Source organism: Acanthochromis polyacanthus, chromosome 8, assembly GCF_021347895.1.
Source record: "Acanthochromis polyacanthus isolate Apoly-LR-REF ecotype Palm Island chromosome 8, KAUST_Apoly_ChrSc, whole genome shotgun sequence".
Lineage (NCBI taxonomy): Eukaryota > Metazoa > Chordata > Actinopteri > Pomacentridae > Acanthochromis > Acanthochromis polyacanthus.
In genome coordinates, this window is record NC_067120.1 from 9,829,425 (window position 1) to 9,842,591 (window position 13,167).

Genomic DNA, 13,167 nt, shown 5'->3' on the forward strand with positions numbered 1-13,167 from the left:
CCTCTATCACTAGAATCAGTTAATTAAAAATACTTTTACAAAAGAGTTGTTCACCAAAACTGTTTGACCAGAACTCTGACTATGTAGTCCCACTGACTGAGCTGAAGTATGTCCAGAATGTGCGTGTTTCTCATGATCTCAAGGCTTCTGCAACTGGAAGTGCTGTTGTTCTGACAAAGACATCAAACTTGTTTATAAGTCTTGATATTTTAATCATTTCCTTGCTGAATATCAGAGATGTCCACTAGTTTAATGACTTTTAAGGCTTTTTCAACACTACAGTTTGGCATTACTCTTGAGCTTGCTGGGCCTGATTGCACTAATTTGAAACTCGCCACCCGTTCTTTTCATTTTAAGGATACAGTCGTTCACAAGTAATTTTATATGCATTAGTATGAGAGAGTGAGTGAATCCCTGCAAACAAAATCAAAGGCTTTAGTGCTTGTTCAAGAGCTCAGTTGACCTAAAAAAAAATAATGAATATGATTCAGTTCAGTTGGCTCACCTGAAAGACTTGTTCTTTTGAATGAATGGTTTGCTAACAACACTGCTAAATAATTAGCCCACCTCTTACAAAATTTTACAAATAGTCTCATTAGTAGTTAGTATAATTTTAATTTCTACTGTACATTTGCTGTTCTACATTAGGCCTGTGCATATATGGAAAAGAAAATCTTGATTTCACAGAGATCTTGTTTTTGTCTGACAGGCATTCAAGATGGATGTCAAGAAGAAGAACATATTGGAGAACTTGCGATTAAAAACTAAGTTGCCCAACTTCAAGAAGCCACGTAGGAAGGAACTTGCCAAGCAGGGGAGAAATCTGGCCCATCGGCGCAGTATTTCTGTACCTGACCTTTCATTGGTAACAGGTGCGTCAAGTTCTACAGAGAGTGCCTTGTTGTCCACTGCTTCTGATGCCATCTTCTTTGGCATCTCTCCAGGTCTGAGTGACTCTGATTCTGTTGCAAGTGGCTCAATCGGTGATGGACCAGTTTTTGCAGACAAACTGTATGAGTCAGTCCCAGAAACTCCACTCAGAGTCCATCAGATAAATCAGCCAGCTGCAGCTTTGAATAGAGTCAGTGCACCAGTGACATTGTATGAGGAAATACATGAAATGACAGACTCGGAGAGCAAAGTGAACTTGGCTCAAGAAGGCTTGTATGCACAAGTGGATAAAAGAACAAAGGCAAATGTGCCAAAGTTTTCTTTTGAACCTGTTCCTGCACCACGACGTATTTTTACTAATGTAGAGGCTCTGTCTCCAAGACCAGATCTTGGGGAGAGAGGGAGTCTGTCTGGTGGAGACAGCCAAACAGACAGGGTGCGTTCAGATAGTGTTGCTGCTGCACTGGCCAGAGCACACTCACTGGGAGACCAAATGATCCCTTCCATTGAAAAGAAGAGCACATCAGCTGAGCAGAGAAGGCCATCGTCTGAGAAAGGGACTCCACCAGCAATCAGAGCAAATGCTCCTGCAGATAGGATGTCTCTGGTACTAGATACCCTGGCAACTCCTTTGGAGAGTACAGATGGTACCTCTCTGGACTCCGCCTGTGGTACTCCCAGCGAGGAGCGTGTCAACCTGCCCTGGACAACAGACTCAGAAGACTTGGACCGAGAACCCTCTTCCCCTTTGCTGATGAGAGAGTTCTCCATGGACGAAGGTCTGCTAGATGAAACCCAGCCTGACGAGACCCTGGAAGACATTGCAGAGGTCAGTATTCTTGTGTCTTACATGTATAGGCAGAGGATCCTTGTTGTTGTTTAAAGTCTGGATGTGCTATAGATGTATATTATCTGAAATTTGTATCTGCAGGTGGTCTTTGACTTACGTCGGAATTCCGCTCCTACGACGCGACGTAACGCGATTTTCTCTGTAAGTCGGAACTTACATACTGTACATAAATACCTATGGCCCTCACCTACGCTAACACAGTGCTAATATCATAATCTAGGAATACCTTGACACACCTTTTCTTCGAAGCACTGCCATCAGAAGAGTCTGACTTGCGCTTGGGAGCCATAACAAAGAGCAAAAAGCTTCCAAAAAAACAACACAAACGAAAGAAAGTGAATGTAGCACAATTTATTGTGGCGTACAACCGACAAATGTAAACAAAGCCGTCTTCCTCTTATAGCGCTGGATGTATTCATCCGCTCTGCTCGTCAACTAGTTCCCGCATGAAATTTGTTTTAAAGTCGCACACTGCGTACATCAGAATGATGGAACACAAATTTCTTAATGAATTTATAGGAGGTGGCGACGTAACCATGAAAAGGCGTAGGCCGAGGACATCGTAAACTGACGCCCTGCTGTATCTCCTTGTTATTTCTGTGATTTGCTTTTACAACAACAGAGAAATCCAGTCCAATCCAGTCCTGTGCATGTACACCAGAGACTCTGTAGTTGTACGAACTTAGATTAAATTGCTCACTTTTTAGGAATTATATTATAGCTAAAGCAATGTCTATTGCTTGGAATATGTTGTTCAAGAGGAGGTTGTGGGAAATTCCAAAGGTATATAACAAAAATACCTCAGTTGTTACAAAAACAGTTTAACATGAAGCCACAGTACAGTAAGTACTGTCAGTAACGTAATATATTTCAACATTGGTCACATTTCCTTGACTATTTCAATGCTCTCATTTAACTTTCAAATAATGTGACTTAGACTTTACTACACTTGGAATTTTATGTAATGAGTTGTTCTCAGCCTCTTATATGGTGACTTACTTGAAAATGACATTCCTTGTCTAAACCCCAAATGTAGAAAAAAGTTTTATCGCGCTTTTTTGTGGCAGCATGTGTGACTAGCTGTTCAGCGGAACATATCTAAAGCGTGTCCTCGACTGTTTGCTGTTAAATGTAAAGTGACCACCTGGGATTTGACTTATGACTTGGGTATAGTTGAAACCAAGACTACCACATCCTCTTTTGTCTAGATGTCTCTTAGATATGGAAACCAGTTGAAAACCTGCCTTACTAGTTAGTAGCACAATGAGTTGTGGAGAGGGCTACAAAAAGAACACCAATAGGATGATAAGATCTCACTTGGCCTCACATCCGACGCTGCTATACTGCTGTTAGCAATATTTGTCTAGACATGCTGTTTCCCCAAAGTGCTTATCTGTAGTCATGAGCAGAACACATGCAGACTGTGCTTTGAAAAAAATAAACACACTTTGAAAGCAGGTTACACAACCAATCACCTCACCTAAGTTTAACTAGATATTTACATTATGATGTTTTAATAAGTACTACATTTACAATGTTTTCCTCTGTAGATGTCCAATGAACCGTGTGATTTCTTTGACGAAAGTTTGCAAGATCCTTTAGAAAACTTTGTGAGTACTGCTTAGACTTCTGTCCCCATCAAAATAAGCCAAGCAACTGATATGAAAAAGCTTACAAATGTGACTGGTTCTCCACAGGAGGCTACGGCAGTTGATCCAGAGGCCCAGATACCTGCCGCATGCCAAAGGTACCTCCTGAACATCAACCTAAAGCAGGGAAGGAACCTGGTCATCAGAGACAAACGCTCTGGTAGGTCAGCAAACAGCAGGTGATCCATGCATGCTCCCATCCTTTGATATTCTGTAAGTTTAAGAAACTATCACACTTATAGCTTCTTGTCAAAATGACCAACTCTTTATAATATTTGTGCTCCTATTATTCTTATCACTGTGGGATTTTTTTAAATGCCCTTGCATGGGTCAGTAAAGATCAAGAAGTGCCACATCAGATTTATTGTGCACTCTAAAAGAATGCAGCTCTTTGTGTGTTAGCTTTTAGCTACAGCTAAAGGGTTAGTCCTTGATGTAACACTAGATGTACACGAAGTGCATATACATCTTGTTAATCTTCCCTTGGCTGTGAGCCAATCAGACAGAGGAAAATCGTGAACGGTAAATGTGTTATTCTGTGTGAAGGGAAGATGGAACGTGTTCAGTTATTGCCTGTGTTTACTTGTGAGAATCTCTTGTCGAGTAATGCGTGTACAAAGAAAAAAAAACAGCTGAGAAATATGCAGTCAGACCAGTATGGCAAAAGACAGGCTTGGATAAAACAATCGGTTCTAATTAGAGAACACACAATCTGTACATGAAACCACTGCTATTTCAACTTATTTAAACAGTGGGTGTGCAGCTTTTTAAAGTAGAAGAATTGTAATCATTTACCTGTAAAATTCTCTGTATCTAAATATAAGAAGTCACAACTGCTTTTGTCCTAAAATATTTTATTTGAAGCATTGAAGTTAATTGTTATATAATCATCCTAAAGCAATCAAAGCCATACTTAATTATCAGTTATTAATAATTATTTTATGTAGGTAAAACAGTTACTCATAAACTTTGAAAATGTGTTTATTTTTATGTCATATATTAAAATATTTAAATGATTTGATGTCAAAATCAACTGGTCTTTTGAGAATTTGTTGCTCATTAACAATGATATTATTCTGTGAGAGAGAAAGACAAAGAAACATAAGTGTGAAGTCTAGATTTCAACACATTCTGATCCCTCCTGGAGGCCCAGGCCCAGGAGTGTTAGCTCTGATAAAGCAGCAACCTCAAGTGGCCATGAATGGCATTACAACATTTGAGAAAATGAATGTGTGGTCTAATTAAGTATGACTGTTTAGTGACACATTTTTGGCAGTTAGTTGGACTTGTGTTTTACTCAAATCTAGAAAAAAAATGTTAAAACTGGCATTTTAAGAGTGATAAATGCATTTCACAGTGGAAATGTGTGACTTGACAGCATTTCAAAGTTACATCAGTCTAATTTAAAATTGAAACCCTTAGGCTATTCTGATTTATTAAACAATGTTATACTTTACTGTAGCTCCTGTAGCTGTGGGAAATCACCTTACAGAAACATGCTGAAAGGACTGTCTACTTGAAATGCTGCTGTTTTTTTCCCCCCTGCCTGCTGGTGGCACAGGACCCTCCAAACCCGGTGCCCTACTCCGTGCTAGTTGAGACCTTACTTTCCCCTGACAAGATGGCACCGTGATGATGCAATCCCCACACGCCCCCTGTCTCTCCAGTGTTTGCCCAACAATCAGCACAGTGCCAAAGGCCCACCAATGGCATACATTGTCATTACATATTCTGAAAAGACCCACACCACCAGCCCCACTCCTCGCTTTTTTGTTCTCCCCTTTTTTCCCATTAATTTCCATCGTCACCATTCTCAGTCATGCCAGAGCTTTTCTCCTTGCTAGCTGCCACATTCTCCTCCTGTCAAGTTGCCTGGAGGTTTCCCTGTCACAGGCTGGCAGGGTGGAGCTGCTGTGGGTCCTGCCTGCCTTTGCGAGATGTTCATTTGGAGTGGGGAGCTGACAGGCCTGACAGCCCATCCCCACAGGGCCTTTGTCATGTGATTCAAGCCTCCCTGCAGGCTCTCTCAAGCACCCCTTTATTCCCCTATACAAATGAAGGCATGGGGCTGGCTTTCATTTTTTGGCCAATCTGCATGCAATTGCAGAAACAAAGAAGTCCCATACCCCCACCCTACTCACAGACAGACTTTCTTAACAGGCTTGGGAGATTAACACTGGTTGCTTCTAGATTTTGGTTTCTGGTTGCCTCATGCTGGCGAGTGTTTCTACTCCTTGACAATTAAACAGCTACATTCCTCTGTTTTTGCCATGTGTGGGGCGCACCTCCTCCCTACATATTTCAGTCTCTCACACCACCAGCATGGGGGAAGGGTGTGTATGTATGTGTGTGTTAATATCTGTTTTCATACACAGTGTACATTTTTATAGTGACAGTATGCTCCACACGACATAAACATAGTTTGCATTGAATAATTCTCTTCCGCCAGAGGTTGTTATGAAATCATATTTATGCAGTGTTTGTGAATTAGTGTTACACTTAAGTGGTTCCAACTTGTTTTACACAACATTACATTGTTGACTTTTCTTTTTGTCTTTAATTTTAGGTACCAGCGATCCTTATGTGAAGTTCAAACTTGAAGGGAAACAGTTCTATAAAAGCAAAGTGGTGTATAAAAGCTTGAATCCACGGTGGAATGAGTCCTTCTCTCATCCTCTTCGAGACAGAGAGCATGTTGTGGACGTTCGGGTAGGCATTGTTGGTTTGAATACGAGTGCATTATCTTACAAGAATGGTATTCGGCCAGAGCACACAATTTCGTAAAATATGATAAGAGTTTGCAAAATGTTGCAGGTCTATGATAAAAATCGGACCACTGATGACTTCATGGGTTCCAGCTCTATTTCTCTGAAAAATCTTGAACTGTACAAGTGAGTAATACATTTTTGTTTTATTCTGAGGAATAGATTCTCCTTAAGATATCCATAAGAGAACCTCAGTTTTAATCTTCTTCCCATTTCTGCTTTTTTTCATAGAACTTATGAAATGGAGTTGCGTCTTGATGATCCAAAAAGTAAAGAAGATGATATGGGAATTATTGCAGTTGATGTCTGCCTAATGTTTAGAGATGCAACAATCAAGAAGAACGTAAGTAATATTTTGGATATAAAAAGTTTGTGTGTGTATGAAAGTATTTATCTTGATTAAATTTCTGTACTGATTCACACAATTCTTTTCTTTTCACAGAGATGGCCACAAAGAAAGAACAAGGTATGGATTTTAATATCATCATATTACTTTTAAACTTGATTTTCCAAATTTAATCCAGAACATTGGTCGTATTCCTGCTTTCATCTTTCACATTTACTCAGAGGTGCTTATGGTTAGCCTTATCTAAAGCACTAGGGGGCAGTAGCTCACTGTATTATGCTGCAACAAAGAATGAGGCGTATGCTCAGGACTGGAGCTTTTGTGTGTAACCTTGTTTTCAGCACATCCCATTTCTTTTGTGGTTTTATAGTTCACCTTTTTAGCAATGCATATTAGTTTCAGTAGTATCATTATGTGTGAAAAAAGTATGGTACAATATCACATTTTGATCAAAACCAAAATCCTAATATTGACTGAATATGCTGTCATAAAAGAGCCCTTAGATGAGAATTATATAGTGGTGTTTGGTTTTGTTGTAAACAAAGTTCCATCTCTCCTCAAGTGGTTTTCAATATATTGCAGCTGTAATTAGATTCAGAGTGAAATAGGAGGGTTGCTGTTTGGGACTCACACGGCAGCGAGTGGGTTTATATTCACACCTATGTTGTCACTACATCTGCCACTGTTCAGTCTCTTGATGGTTCAGTAGACAATCTCAATTTGAAATTAGATGACAAAGGAATGAATGCCATTTTCATACACAGTGTAGGTTATCCACTACAGATGGTTAAAGATACTCAAAGGGAGACAGGAATGTGTGGTGGGACTCTGCACAACGTTCTGCTGCCTAAATCACAGGGCTAATTTAACAATGTAACAATGCCATTTTTTCCCCCATTTCATTTTTGACAAACGTACAATATCTTATTGCATTTAACACCTATCCTGGAAGTGCTGAATACCCAGCTCTTACAGCTCCACTCCCCCTCTGTCAGAACATCGTTTTCTCCCTCTGTGTTACCACCACAGAGACAGGGAATGGCAAGTGCCTAAGTAAAACTCTGCTGTGTGATAGTGTTTCAAACAGGAGGGGGCGTATGGGAGAAGCGGAAGGGGGGCTCGGCTGTTCGAGGCATGTTGCCAGTGTGGGATGCCTAAGATCGGCAAGGCTGATAATTCCCAGGCATAGCGGGCAATAACCCAGATGTTAGGATGTAATATCACAGCTGTGGATGGACAGTGCCGAGGTACCAGCCAAATGGACCTGGGTCTGAGCTCATCATGCTTGTCCCCATGCTGTCCCACCATATGGAAGCAATCGCACAGCCCTTTTAGGACCAGGAATAGATTCTCTTTAGGGGCCACTTACAGTTAAGTGGAATTGTTTTATTGGCCGCTGAGATAGAAATGTGTCCAAGATAAACACTTGGGATGACTTGGCTGAGGCCTGTTTTATATCGCTCCTCCACTCCCTCTGTTCCTCTTCTTTTGAAGGGGCTGATATTTATAGGGCTGTGCCTGTGGTATTCCATGTTAATTCAGGTCCCAGAGATGTGCTTTGATCCCCTCCGGATTGGGTGGCAATGTGGGTTGTGACCCTGTAGTGATGAGGAGGGGCCGGAGTGGCAGGGGAGTTGCAGTGGGGCCGTTTGAAGCAGCGTCGCCGGGGCAGCCGAAGGAGCTGGGCAATCAAAGAGGCTAGAGCAGATTACGCTCCTGCTCTTTAATTACAGTCAGCCCTACACAACCTCTGTGCTGTTTGTTTTTACAGCCCTGGCCTATCACCGCTCGGCCTCACGGGAACTCCAACATGGAAACATATCAAGGCCTCCCTCTCTCTCTCACTCCTTCTGCGACACACGGCAGGAGAAGTGGATTATTTGCAGGGCTGGTCTGTTAATTTTGAAAGAGTTCTCGAAAGCACAATATTTTGGTTAGTTTAATGGCTTCGCTTAAATGGAAAAGATTTGTTGTTTCGCTGGTTAAATGAAAGTGGATGGATTTGCCAACATGCAGTAAACTCTGATGCTGGCCATATATACTGCATGTATGCATAATTTGCTGATGAGAGAGCTGTGTGGTTTGCATCATTACTCACTGCTGCCTGCTGTCTCTGGTGCAGTATGCCAAGTGTCCTGCCTCCCCACACTCAGTCTGGGAGCCAGTGATGAGTGGGACTGTCACAGCCAGGGACATCTGGCTGCTCGCTGACGTCCCTCTCTTCCTCTCTTTCCAGGAGCCTCCATGGTGTGGCTTGCCTGTCAGTAGAGATGTGCTAATGTGCTCCAACAGAGATGCACTGCATAGTATAAACCTTTGTCCTACTTTTATGCTTTCTGTGAACATGATGAGGTGCAAGGCTGAGGCAGGAGCAGGTAAAAGGAGAGGAGCTCACCAAGCTTCCACGCACAGTGCTTTATGAAATATAACTAACTGTCTGTATACATCTTTGCCCTGCAGCAGAACCAGGCCTCACCATCTCCACGTCCAGCAGAGGTGCAGAAGAATCAGCTGAAGAACCAGATGTGGACTGGGGTGCTCGGTATCACATTGGTGGAGGGAGAGCACCTGCCGCAGTACGGTCAGGGTGACATTTACGTCCGCTTTCGCCTTGGTGATCAGAAGTACAAGAGCAAGGTGGGAGCTATTTTTTTTTTAGGTCTTCCTCTTTTCGCACTTCTCCAGTACTCCCTTTTCTCATGCTCCTCTGTCTGTTTAATGCCTGCTCTTTATACTTTAACTTTCTTCTTAGCCCTTATCTCTTACTTCCTCGCTTTTCTCTCCCAGCAGGTGCCTGTCAGTGACTCACCTCCACCTTGGCTCACTGGGCCATGGCAGAGGCAGCTCATTAGACTGGGCAAGGCTGCCACTCACTTCTCACTGTGCTTCGGGTGCTCGGCTTCATTGCCTTCATTTGCATACCCAGCATGCCCTGTTCATCTACCTGTACTTGTTGGCCTCCCCCCTGATGATTCTATGGTGCACTTGTCTTGTGTTGTCGTGTCATTTCTTTGTAAACCTCTCTGCTTTCCTCTCTGCTTGTTTGTTTGTTGAACAAAGCTGATTCTAATTGGAAGCTGTCAGTGTTTACAATCCCAGAGTGGCTACTGAGGTGTACACATACAAGCACACACAAATAGATACACGTACACACAGCACACCTCTCTTTCTCCTCTCCTGCCTCGTTCTGGTTGGACTGAATGAAGACTTAATCCACCTGTCATGCAGGAGCCGCTCAGTCTGATAATGCATTAAACCTGACATTGCGTCAAAGTGTCTGCGTGCATGTGTGTTTCCACGTTACTGTATGCGCTGAATCTGTGTCTTTACTGCCCTTAGAACCTTTGCATTCAGGCGAATCCACAGTGGAGAGAGCAGTTTGACTTCAATCAGTTTGAAGATAACCAGGAACCTCTGCAGGTGGAGTTGTTCTCAAAGAGAGGGAGGAAGGGTGAAGAATCATGGGGAATGTGAGTATTTCTTGGTTGGTAGTGTTAATTTAGCTTCTACTGGCTTCTTTACAGAGCAAGTTAGTCCTATATGTTAAAAGGAAATGATTTTCTTTTTGCGTCTCAGGTTTGAGATTGACCTGTCGAGACTTCCACTTAATGAGAGACAGTTTTACACTCATGTGCTGGACCCAGGTAAAGGCAGACTCGTGTTTTTGGTCACCCTGAGACCCTGCTGGGGAGTCTCCATCTCTGACGTTGAAACGGCTCCTTTGACAAAGTCTGAGGAGAGGGACAGCATCGTGGAGAAATTTGTACGTTTTTTTCCCCCCTTTAGTTTGTATTTATGTTTAATGATCCTTGTGTATACAGATAGTTGTTTTCAATAATAATACTATACTTCTTACATATTGTGCAATTGTATGTGTGATATTTGTTAGCCATGTCAAAGGCATTTTGAATATAATGTTCCTCATCACATTTGTGGTTTTTTTTAGAGCCTACAAAACTCTCACAAGTGTGTGGGAGAAGTTGGCTTCCTTCAGGTCAATGTTATGAAAGCAAATGATCTTCCTGCAACAGATCTCAATGGTAATCTGTACCGGCTATTCATTTTTGTGTTTTCTATTTTCATCATCCTGATCTTTTCTTCACATTAAGTAATAACAAATTCTCGTCATTGGCAGGAAAAAGCAACCCGTTATGTGTTATTGAGCTCGGGAACTGTAAACTTCAAACTCACACAATCTACAAGACAGTCAATCCAGAGTGGAACAAAGCCTTTACACTGTAAGTTAGACACCTGGGGGAAAAATGAAGTTTTCCATCCTGTTTTTGGTTTAACTTTTTTAACATTAAATACATTTGTGTAACTATTATTTGCAGCCCAATTAAGGACATTCATGATGTGATAGAGTTAACTGTCCTTGATGAAAATGGAGACAGAGCCCCAACCTTTTTGGGGAAAGTGGCCGTTCCTCTGCTGACCGTAAGTTTGTCAATTTTAAACTATTAATGTCTGATAAGCAAACCTTTAATCAGCTGTCAAGTACATTTATAAATATGCTGTATTTTGAATTTCTTAAAGGTTCAGAATGGCCAGCCGATATGTCTGTTCTTGAAAAAAGAAAACTTGGGAAGCACATCTAAAGGGACCATCACACTGGTGCTGGAGGTTATCTATAACAAAGTAAAGATCAAACTCAGTCTGGTCAAGTTTCCTGTAATGATGACAACATTCTGTATCATACAGTGTGAAGCAAAAGTGCAGTTAAACAGGAGTATTGTTTTTCTTTTTTCTTTGCCCCAGGTCAGAGCTGGAATCAAAACCTTCCAACCGAAGGAGACCAAATTAATGGAGGAAAACCTGAAGTTCTCCAAAAAGGTTATTTCTATTGATGTTTGGCACAGAATTTAGCAGATAGAACAAAAAAGCTTGCCAGAAGGTTTTTCCTAACATCCTTCTAATAAACTGGCCACAACAAATCTGCACACGGTCATAGTTAAGATTGGTCATAGTCAAAGCAATTAGTTTAATTGGCTTTAGCTTCATAAGTAGCAAGTAAGAGATTGTAAAGCTGGTTCAACCTCATTGCAAAGTCATAAACATTATGTCCAGTATCAAATGATACAAACTAGTGTTTTATTCCAATTATTTCCCATTAGGTTCTTGCCCGGAATATATATCGGGTTCGAAAAATCAGCACAGCAGTTCTGTACACGTTACAGTACATTAAAAGCTGTTTTCAGTGGGAGAGCACGCAACGGAGTCTAATAGCCTTTCTGGTAAGTCATTGCCTCATGTTAATGAACTCTCTTTAAGCCTTGGGGCGAACAAGTTTTGTCCCATTTCACTGCAGCCCGGTTTTAACTCTTTCATTTTATGTGAATTAGATGTTGAGGAGAATCTTTGGTTTAGCCATTTTCTCTCCCTGCAAGTCTTTTTCCCATGAAAAACAATGGCTGCCTTCTGTTTTTATCCCATTCGTATGTGATGGATGTGATTTATCCTTTAAATCAAACCCCACTTGGCTTTCCTTCGGTTCTGATGACATTAGAGTGTATTTGAAGGGGTGGGGTTTGAGCGTTTGTACATCTGACTTCTTAGCAAAGCCTCCTAACCCAGGGGATGGTGTAAGGAGGATCACAGTCTCAGCTTCCTTGGGTGGAGCAGTGACAGTCTGCCTCTGAGATTTGAACCTTGTTTAAATGTCTCTGTTTAGCTGTTTTTAATGAGGGTATGTGATCTTAGGTCCTAAGCTTAAATAATCTTAAAGCACCCAGTGAATCCCCCGCAGTACAGCACATGTAATGTCATGATTAAGAGTGTACACTTGCCATGAAAGCCCTGCCAGCGCTGTGTCAGGGTGAGGAAGCGGTCACAGACAGGGTGTGTGAAGAACTCTCCTTTCACCGCCTTTCTTCTGTCTACTCGTCTCAGGATGACATGCAATTCATACCTGGTGTATTCTATAAGCCCTTCTCACTGATCCTGAGGTGCAAATCCCCCCAGGCAATGGCCAGGCTCAGTGTATCACAGCCTTTAGAACGGCACAGCATACAGACAGACAGGCGGACACAGACAGGAAGACAGAGAACAATGCAGGCAATTGTATAAGGATGGAGTGGGAGGCAGGCTACTATCTGGGAAAGAAAGTTGGAGCAAAGAAAGAGGAAGACAGTTCACTAAGAGTGCGGGCAGATAGCGAGAGACTTGGAGGCAGGCGGGCAGGCATGGATATGGGCAGGAGAGCAGGAGGATAGGCAGGCTGACAGGTGACAGGTCAGCGGGATGGGGCCATCTACTTCCACCTATAATTAGATCCTCCGCAGGCGATGGGAGTGTGCGGTGGTACACTCTAATCTTTCATTTCCACTTCTACTCCACCTGCTGTTTAGGAGTGCGGCCCACAAATAGAGATTTTAGAATGAATGGAAAAGATTTACATTCATCATGATTGCAAATGTTGTGTAGTGAATCAGAGTTTTTTCTTTTGTTTTGTCACTTGTATGTAATGTGTCCCTGTCTGTGAAGATGGTAATTTTTATAATTCCTTTTATTTGAAACAACTGGTCTCTTTTCAGACACCAACACACCGGTTGATATGTTTAACAGGACATGGTAACAGAGCAGTCAGAGTACGCCTTTGTCTGTGATGAGGTGTGCTTCAAATAGTCTAAATGTCAAAAGTGCGCGGTGAGAATTGCCCAAACAGAG

General features: G+C 42.0%; 1 protein-coding gene across 2 annotated transcripts in view; it reads left to right on the forward strand.

Moving 5' to 3' along the window:
- Positions 1–670: 670 nt before the first annotated feature.
- Positions 671–13,167, forward strand: part of mctp2a (multiple C2 domains, transmembrane 2a) — a 31,346-nt gene continuing 18,849 nt past the window's right edge. The window contains exons 1-17 of one of the 2 annotated variants that reach the window (XM_022210036.2): positions 673–1,720; positions 1,823–1,882; positions 3,292–3,351; positions 3,439–3,550; positions 5,957–6,099; positions 6,205–6,281; positions 6,387–6,498; positions 6,598–6,621; positions 8,962–9,138; positions 9,841–9,971; positions 10,078–10,264; positions 10,448–10,541; positions 10,637–10,739; positions 10,836–10,938; positions 11,038–11,139; positions 11,260–11,334; positions 11,616–11,735. In XM_022210036.2, coding sequence (XP_022065728.2) covers positions 719–1,720; positions 1,823–1,882; positions 3,292–3,351; positions 3,439–3,550; positions 5,957–6,099; positions 6,205–6,281; positions 6,387–6,498; positions 6,598–6,621; positions 8,962–9,138; positions 9,841–9,971; positions 10,078–10,264; positions 10,448–10,541; positions 10,637–10,739; positions 10,836–10,938; positions 11,038–11,139; positions 11,260–11,334; positions 11,616–11,735 — 2,682 coding nt within the window. In that variant the 5' untranslated portion in view covers positions 673–718. Of the gene's footprint in view, positions 1,721–1,822; positions 1,883–3,291; positions 3,352–3,438; positions 3,551–5,956; positions 6,100–6,204; positions 6,282–6,386; positions 6,499–6,597; positions 6,622–8,961; positions 9,139–9,840; positions 9,972–10,077; positions 10,265–10,447; positions 10,542–10,636; positions 10,740–10,835; positions 10,939–11,037; positions 11,140–11,259; positions 11,335–11,615; positions 11,736–13,167 lie in introns of both variants that reach the window. The other variant, XM_051952209.1, reaches the window with a different exon arrangement.